Source organism: Phoca vitulina, unplaced genomic scaffold, assembly GCF_004348235.1.
Source record: "Phoca vitulina isolate PV1807 unplaced genomic scaffold, GSC_HSeal_1.0 scaffold79, whole genome shotgun sequence".
In the NCBI taxonomy this organism is placed as follows: Eukaryota; Metazoa; Chordata; class Mammalia; order Carnivora; family Phocidae; genus Phoca; species Phoca vitulina.
The window spans coordinates 4,960,268-4,969,483 of record NW_022589782.1 but is presented as its reverse complement, the minus strand read 5'-3'; the positions used below and the strand labels follow the sequence as shown (position 1 = coordinate 4,969,483).

Genomic DNA, 9,216 nt, shown 5'->3' with positions numbered 1-9,216 from the left:
GGTGGCCTTCCTACATCTTCGGTATCAGCTGAGCGAGGTTCTCCAACTTTTAAGACAGGGGCTAGACTGGGTGGGGTAATCTACCCAGCCAATCCAGGATACTTGCCCCATTTTGTGACCCCTCCCTCAACCACATCTTCAGAGCCCCCTCTGGCCATTTAGGTCACACATCTGAGGGTTCTCAGATTAGGCCACAGCAGTCTTGGCGGTGGAGATGGAGGTGGTGCCTACCAGACCCCAATTTGCAGAGTTCCTGCAATTATCAAATGAGAGCCTGCAGAAGGGCACAGCTGCAGTGTTTGACACATGACAGTGATTACTTGATTGTCTCATGACATCTGAAGAATTCTACGTTTGCAAACGGAAGCTGGGAGGGTGGGTGAGCACAGGGCAGCTGGTCCACACTGGTCACCGTACACCAACAGCCTTCTGGGTCCACAGAGGGCACTCTGACCTCCGTCTCTGGCTGGGTTCAAACGGGACGAGATTCCATGAAAAACTCTTTGACAACAGTTTCTGCTCTCTCCAGTACCACGGAGGGCCAGTAACAAGAACATCCTGCAATCCATGCCCCAAGGAAAGGAAATCGCAACATTAAGGTTAGAGAAAAATCAACCTTTTATTTCCCCTTGCCTATGACAGCGCTTTGCCACCCAGGCTGCACCGGGGCTCATTTAAAAATAGTGACCCCAGGCCCCACCTGGGCCATTTTCTTCCAGTTGGGTTTTGTTACTCTTTTTTTTTTTTTAATTTAATGTGCGTTAGGATTGACAGCCACTAATCCAAAAGGACCATGATTTTATGAAATTAAACCATTATGAATTTAATCATATTACAGGCTGAAAGCTGCACACTAAAATAGCTCAGGCCGCTACAGCAGAGGCCTGAGTGACTTTCGAGGCGTTCTTCCTATTTCTGGGACGTGCTCTTGCTTGTACACGTGCACACATTCAAGTGCAGAACAAAAAACGGCGCAAGCAATGCTCCATGTGGTTTGAAAAGGTTCTCAAGATCACTTCTAAGGATCTGGTCATTTTTTTTTAAAACAGCAGGTTCATTTGCAAACAAGAAGTGACTAGTTAAAAACCCTGCTTTTGGAAACAGAAAAATCTGCAATAAAATGTGTAGTTCTATAAAATGAGAAGCATTGTCAGCTTTAAGAAATGACATCCAGGTTGGCAATGTGTCTCATGGTCGGCCTTCCGTGGGGACAGTTCCAGGGATGGTCCATCTCGCCCATGTGGGTAATGAGTTTCTTCATCTCGCTTGTGTTAAGAGCAGTTCCAATCATCACCTGAATAGGAGACACAGCAAAATAAAGTTTATTGGTTTTCATTTTTCTCTGAAACAAAGATGGACAAGATTACAACTCAACAACATTCCCCGAGATATCTTCCTCCAAGGAACTCTACCTACCCTCTTCCATCTCAGGCCCCCACCTTTTTGGGAAATCCAGCCCCTCGGTGACTCCTGCATAGCAGCAGACCTCGGCTGGAGACGCCCACCAAACCTGCCCAGGATCCCACCAGTCTCGGCGGCTCCACCACGGCCTCTGACCCACTGCCCCGACCTGTCACCTCGGCGACCGCAGGGCCTCCTAACAGGCCTCCTAACAGGCCTCCCTGCGGCCCCCTTCCAGCCGTTCTCCACTCAGCAGCCAGCAATTCCTTTTATTTTTTATTTTTTTTAAAGATTTTATTTATTTGAGAGAGACAGAGTGAGAGAGGGAACACAAGCAGGGGAAGCAGCAGAGGGAGAAGCAGGCTTCCCGCTGAGCAGGAAGCTGGACATGGGACTCGATCCCAGGACCCTGGGATCATGGCCTGAGCCAAAGGCAGACACTTAACGACTGAGCCACCCAGGCGCCCCATCTTTAAAAAAAAAAGGCACGTCAGATCACATACATGGCTCACCTTCTCAGCTCTTGCCTCTCACCTGGATAAGAGCCCCCATGCATCACCCGATTTGGCCTTCCCTGGCCTTAGTGCCTGCACTTGCAGGCACGCATCCCTCCCTGCCCCCACTCCAGCAGTCCATCTCTTACAGATGGACTCCACAAGCACCTGCCCCAGGACCTTGGCACCGGCTATGCCCTGTGCCCAGGAGACTCCATCCCCAGATACTTGCATGTCTCACTGCCCCTCCCTTCAGGCTTCTGTCCCTGACTCCGCTCAGGAGCACTCCCCGTCTGTCCCTCTGTGGCCCTCACCCTGCTTTTCTCCACAGCACATTTCTCTACCTGACATATACGTGGTGATGAGCGGGGTCCACGCAAACACAGAGAAACTGAGCCCCTGAGAAACAAGAAGAGATGGTGAGAGGCGACAAGCCTGAGCCTATGCATCCTCTTCCTTCTTCCACGTGCCACGCACTGCCCCAGAGGTAGGATACGCAGCAGGGCTCTGCCACGTGGGAGAGAAACAGGCAACTATCACGCAGGGGGCTGTGCCCGAGGGCCTGGGAGAGGCTGCTTCAGAGGGGCGCTCAGGGGGAGCCGAGGACAGGGGGGAGCCAGGTCCGTGAAGGAGGGAGGTGAGGCGGGAGGAAGGCTGGAGCGGCCGCGGACCTGGAAGGTGGCCCGTGTGGCTAGAGCTGAGCGAGCAGACAGGGCTGAAGGGCCGGCAGGGCGGAGCTCGGGCCCCTTGGGGTGCGGCAGAGGGGAGCCCACAGGGCTCAGCACACAGGACGAGGAAGAGCTGCAGCACCAAGGCCTGCCGGGGTGCACAGGGAGCTCTGAGGCACCCTGAGACAGGGTTCTAAGATGCCTGCCTGTGAGCACAGGCCCATCTGCGCGGCCTCCCACTCACCCCAGGATCGGGGCACTTCATCAAACAAAGCCCCGCAGCTGAAAGGCGGACCCGGGCCCCGCTCTCTGCTCTAAGTACCCCCTCCCTGGAGTAACGTCATCCAACCCCAAGGTTGTAAAGTGCCCCGAGTTTTCCCTCCAGCACTGACACTGCCCCTGAGCTCTGATTCATTAATCTGACCGCTTTCAGACCACGTCCAATTACAGCCTGACGGGGCCTCAGATACAACACAGCTTTCAGGCCACCCGCCCCCCAAAAGTGAGCAAGCCGCTGCTTTCCCCGCCGCCCTCTCTCCGCTCTAGCAACGGCTTTGCAAGTCCTTCCGGCGGCGGCGGGCACCTCACCGGGCGCCCTCGGTCATCACAGCCTCCGTGCAGTGCGAGCTCCCAGGGGCCCACCGGGACCGCCAGACCCCATGTTGGGGGGCCCCGGACGCCGCTGCGCTCGCATCCTGGCCCCGCTCCCATCACACGGGCAGCCTCGGGCTGGGTTCAAACACCCCCATCTGACCACCTCCCCGTCTTCGCACTTGCTGTTTCCTCTGTTAGGAGGGCTCATCCCCAAGGGGCTCCATGTCCCCTTCCAGGCATCAGGTCAGATGCCCCCTCCTTGGACAGCCCTTCCCTGGCTGCCACCTCGACGGCTCGCCTGGGTTTCCGTGGCCACTCCCCAGCCCCACGCTGTTCTTCTTTCCTGAACCTATTGGTGTTGGAGGTTGTCATTATTTTCGCTTACATCTTTTCCTCCCCACTAAACTATAAGCTCCGCAAGGGCGAGGACCTCATCCTTCTTGTCACCTGTGTCCCCGGCACATGGACAGGACAGGCCGCACAGCTGGGGCTCAGGGAGCATCTGATGGAAGGGAGAGCGTCCTGGACGCGCCCAGGGGCCAGGTGATCCAGATGCACCTACTTGGACATCAGGTTGATCACCCACCGCTGCCCCCACCCCTGGGACAGCCTGAGCTGCGGCAGTGCGACAGGGCGCCCCATGAGGTGCCCGCCGCCGACGGAAGGACTTGCAAAGCCCCGTGCGGCGGCCTCTCGGGCCGGCAGGAGCAACACTCATCTGCCCATGTTCCTCCCCATCCACAGACAAACCACGGGCCTAGAAAGCTCTATCAGAGCATGCTGCTTGCAATTACGGGTCAGAGGTCAGAGACAGCGCCGACCCCGGCTTCCGGGGCACACGTGCTTACAGAAGCTCGTGGCTGTGTTCCATACGGCGACCCAGGGCAGTCCCAGCCGCTGTGCCGGCAGACGAGCGTTCTTTACTTACGGACTTCCGACAGGCTCTGGAGGCAAACATCTGCCTGACTCGGGAAGGCCGGCACATAACCCCAGGACTGTCGCTCAGCATAAAGATCAGCTCGTCGATGTCCTGGGGTCCGAAGGTCCAGTTTTTACTAGTTGGCAAAGAAATCAATTTAGCTCTTTCGGTGACTGGAGCTAAAAGAGTAAGATTAGGAGAAGACTCGGTTATTTGAAGTGCACGTGTCCCTCCAGTGCTTCGTGACCACGGACGCCGGGAGAGGGGAAAGCAGCAACACGCTTTCCGGGGGAACCGTGTCCATCTCTGATGAAATACACTGATCTACAGAACCTCAAAGACTGTTCCCAGCGCTGACAGGACGCACCTCGTAGTCCTAATAACTCACCCCCTTCGTCGATAACAAAATCAAAGCCGTTCTTTCGGAATATTTCCAGGTTTTCTATGAGAACAGCTTCATTGACAGCCGTTAAGTTGAGAGTCTGGGGTCTGAAAGAACAGAGAGAAGAGATTCAAACCCAGTTTTGAAGTCAAACCTTTACCTATAAAGCAGAAGGGAAACCGAACCAGTACGTGCTTCTCTGAATTCCTTTCAGAGCAACGTGAGTAGCAACACTTTCTTGAGCTACGAGCCTTTCCGGTCACATAACTGCCTGAGAATTCCCCTTTGATCTTCTTTTATTAAAGTTAAAATGACCACAAAAGCAGCTGGCTTTCCTCAGTCTGCCACCCCACCCCCATGACCCCAGGCTTCTCTCAATCCGCTCCTTAAAGATAACGGGAGAACATGAAGATGCCATTTTCCCTCCTGCGCTATGTTACAGGCCTCTGAAAGCAGAATAAAGAGCATTTGTTTGCTATCCTGCCCCTTCCGAGCCTGCAATATTCCTCTCTCCATCTGTCTGCTGGGCAATCCGTCCACCCGTCCTCCTGGAATCACCGAGCCCTTAATGAGACAGACTGATAAGGGCAGGAGATAGGATGGCCAGGTCTCCACTCTCATGAGTAAGAGACCAGTGGAGAAGAATGCCATTGATCAAGCAGTCAAACTATAATTACAAAGCACGCAGCCCATCAGGAGGAAGGGACACCCAGTCCATAAGAGCACAGAGCAAGTGAGACCGACCTAGAGACAAGGGTCAGGGAAGGTGTCCTGAGGTGTCTCCTTGAGCATGGAGAACGAGGAGGTGAGGGTGTAGGGAGGGCCAGACCATGCAGGGCCTGGTAGGAAAGGATGGACCTATGATCGTTATCCTTGAAATATGGCCCACCTGGAACCCCAAGTGGCCTGTGATTACCTGAGTCAACCTGAAATGCCATGAACGAGACATTATTTATGTAAAATGGCTGAAAAATAAAAGACCTCTGTGAAAAAGGCAGAAATAATTCAGTATGATACACTAGCTTATTTTTTTAAAGATTTTATTTACCTATTTTAGAAAGCATGCGTGGGGGGAGGGGCAGAGGGAGAGAATCTTCAAGCAGACTCCCTGCTGAGCACGGAGCTCTATGCTGGGCTCGATCTTACAACCCTGAGATCACGACCCAAGCCAAAACCAAGGGTCAGACACTTAACCCACTACGCCACCCAGGCGCCCTGATAAAGTAGCTTATTGAATGTCTTTATTGTTACCATTTACACCTGCTGAAAATAAACAATTCATCCACTCCATAGGAAATGGAGTACTCCGTAAACTCAGTGTATTTTCCCTGCTGATGTTGTAGTTGAACATTTCTTCACGCCGGGATCTACTCCTATTGGGATCTGAGTGTATTTCTCTACATCATTGAATTTCCCAAATAAAAATTCACGACCTCTTCTTCTAACTTGGCTTAAGGACTTCTGGTTTACATGATACACCCTACCACCTTGTAAAGCGGTCGGTGTAAAACGGGCAGTTTGGCAAAGGAGAGAGAAATACCAAATTCTGCAGTGACTAATCAGGGGACTTGAGCTCATCTAGCTGAGGAGTGACACACAGGCTGGCCGCCTTTCTGCACACACGACATACCATAAATTGCCCTTCATCAAGATGATTTTTCTGGCCAACCAGAAAAGGCAAAAGACTTGATAATTAACACAATGGGGTGACTGGGTGGCTCAGTCAGTTAAACGTCTGCCTTCGGCTCAGGTCATGATCCCAGGGTCCTGGGATCGAGCCCCACATTGGGCTCCCTACTCAGTGGGAAGCCTGCTTCTCCCTCTCCCACTCCCCCTGCTTGTGTTCCCTCTCTCGCTGTGTCTCTGTCAAATAAATAAATAAAATCTTAAAAAAAAAAAAATGACACATTAGCTGTATGAACTTGGGAAAGTTACCTAACCGCTGTTTGCGCGCCTCCGTGTGATCACCTGTGAAGCGATGGTGGGAAGAGCAGCCACCTCGTAGGTCTGGGAGGATTAAATGAGTTAGTGCGTGTAAATGCGTTTCAACAGTGCCTGGCACCTAACGAGCACTCAGTAAACGGCAGCTATGACCGTTATTATGTAAAAAGTATAAAAATCTGCCATAGGGATGCTTGTGGCTAAAAAACAGACACACACACACATGAGCTCTTAGGTTTTAAACTTTAGGTGTGAAGACGACACGGAGAATTCTGAACAGCAGAACGGACTTACGCTATGAGCCTCTGACCCTGGAGGGCAGTGTGCTGCTGCAGCATCTCAAAGTTGTACTTCTCGTCCGTAGCGTGCTGGTCCACTATGAAGATGTCTGCATTCAGTCTGGTGATGATAAATCCCAGGTTAAACTGACCAATGATCTCCATTTCCGCGAACATCGTTTTACTGCATGTAGAAAATGTTCGTTATGAGACATTACAATTTTAAAAGATTACTTTTCATAGACTGTAATACAAAACAAACAATACAAAAACATAAAACAGAGACAGTTCCTAATGATTCCCTTTCTTTTTTAAGATTTTGTTTATTTGAGAGAGAAAGGACACACAAGCGAGGTGAGGGGCAAAGGGAGAGGAAAAGCAGACTCCCCGCTGAGCAGGGAGCCCGACAAGGTGGGGCTTGATCCCAGGACCCTGAGATCATGACCCGAGCTGAAGGCAGACGCTTAACTGACTGAGCCACCCCAGCACCCCTGATAATGCCACTTTCTAAAGATAACATTAGTTATTCATCCAGCTCCCCAGAGATATATTAGTTACGACTATTCATTTGGCACACAACCTCCCAGACCTTTGTCTACGTGTTGTTTTAAACATACAAAAATGGAATCCTAATTCTTCATGCTGTTCTACTACCATCACTTAACAACGCATCTTAGGTGCTTTCTCAGACCCACATGGATAGATCTCCTTCGTTCTTTTCAGTGGCGTACAGGAACTCACTGTGCGCATGTACCATAATTTGTCTGACAAATTCCCTACTAAAGGACATTCCAGCTGTTTCCATTTCAAGTAATACAAAAAAACACTGCAACAAACGTTCATGGACATAAATCCGCACTATTCTGGGGGCATTTCTATACGATAAATCCCTAGATGTGGACGTACGTTTTTTTTACTTTGATAGACCTACAGCAGTTTGCACTCCCACCAGCAGTGTATAAAACTACCTGTTTACCAATCCTGGGTATCAATCGTTCTGATACCTGCCAAGCTCACCAACGGGTCGTTTGGTGGGTGGCTCCGAAGTCTAACTCCGTGAGTGACTGCGGGCGTCAGTGCAGATGGGAGACAGACAGCACCACCAATCTCCATGGGAGACACTGACATTGCCATTCTCCACCCCACACAACTCATGAGCATCGGCCCTGTGGCCACAGGACATGAGACTCTGTCAGAGCTGCCGCCGAAGCACGCTGGTTCTCAGACGGTCCTCAGACAGTCCCTTCTTCTGTAAGTGCTCCAGCGAGGAGGTCCCTCCCACAGCACAGAAGCCACCTGGGCCCCTGTGGGACCTGCTCGGGTGGGTGCCTCAGCGGTCAACCACGGGTGAGAGTCGAACAGTGACGCCTCCGTGCACCTCCACGCGTTACTAACCTCCCATTTCCTATTGGCAAGGAGCCGAGCACGGAGCTCAAGTTCAAGGGCAGGACCAAACCAATCCCCAAACGCTGTCTTTGAGGGTGTGTCTCCTGGGACCATTCCTGGTAGTGATTCCATGTCAGAGTCCACAAGACACAAAAGCCACACCCGTGATTTGAACAGGGAAAAATCACAAGGTACTGGAAACTAGTATAAGGTGATTAACTACTTAGCTAAGAAACACGGGAGTAGCAAACGCAGGAGGCAGCTCCCACCGCCGGGAATGAGGGAGTGCGTCCAAAGAAGGAACTCCTGCAAGAGCACCCCTCCCCCTCCCCGGCTGAGCTTCAGACCTGCAGCCCACTGGATAAAAATAAGTCCGCTAGGTCTGCTGCAGCAAGAGAGTGAGCAATGCTGGGCCTGCTGCTGGTGGCTGCCTTGTAGGAGGAAAGGACAAGGGCCACCAAGAAGCAAGGAGAGAAGCCGGGCTCGGGCAGTGTCTTGCGGTGTCCCTCCGGCGCCCCCTACTGACAAAGCCTGGCAGCGCCCCAGAGAAGAAGGCTTACAAGGCCCAGGCGCCAGGGTTGCAAAGTAGGGCAAAGTACAGCGGATTTGAGCTGAGAGGCAACACACGGGTAAGCGGCACGAAGGCCTACTCCCTGGCTCTGATTCTGTGCTCTGGCTCCCCAGGTAGACTCCCCATGGGAAGAACCTGTACTGACCCGAAGACTCAGGCACTCTGTCTTTGCAGGTGTATCTCCCACCATAAACTAAAACATAGCAAAACTTTACGACTTGATGTATTTAGTTATAACTCAAAATATAAACCCAAAAGCTGGTAAACACGACCACAGTACACTGCCTAATTTTTCACTCGGAATGTGTCTCAGGAAAAAGTCTTCGGCAGAACCACAGCTCAGAACCAAGAGGCGATCCAGCAGCCGTGCACTGAAGGCCAGAAGCAAATGCTGGGCCCACTGTGGATCAGGGTTCTCCAAGTGACCAACTGGGGTACCTGTCAAAATGCAGATTCCTGGGCCCCATGCCCACGATCTACCAGATCTACTAAGCAGAATCTCCTGAGGCTGGCCATAGGTTCTGCTTTTCGAACAAGCTTCCTCATCGATTGTTATGTGCACCCAAATTCCAGAACCATGAC

At 52.0% G+C, this 9,216-nt stretch overlaps 1 protein-coding gene across 7 annotated transcripts in view; it reads right to left on the bottom strand.

The window, feature by feature from the left end:
* Nucleotides 1-753: 753 nt before the first annotated feature.
* The window catches only part of PMS2 (PMS1 homolog 2, mismatch repair system component), a 25,902-nt gene continuing 17,439 nt past the window's right edge, over nt 754-9,216 (bottom strand). For 5 of the 7 annotated variants that reach the window (XM_032394142.1, XM_032394137.1, XM_032394141.1 and 2 more), the window contains 4 exons: nt 6,694-6,861; nt 4,465-4,565; nt 4,086-4,255; nt 1,157-1,294 (listed from right to left, as the gene is read on the bottom strand). In XM_032394142.1, the coding sequence (XP_032250033.1) occupies nt 1,157-1,294; nt 4,086-4,255; nt 4,465-4,565; nt 6,694-6,861 (577 nt within the window). Of the gene's footprint in view, nt 1,295-2,239; nt 2,295-4,085; nt 4,256-4,464; nt 4,566-6,693; nt 6,862-9,216 lie in introns of all 7 variants that reach the window. The other 2 variants (XM_032394138.1, XM_032394136.1) reach the window with 2 other exon arrangements.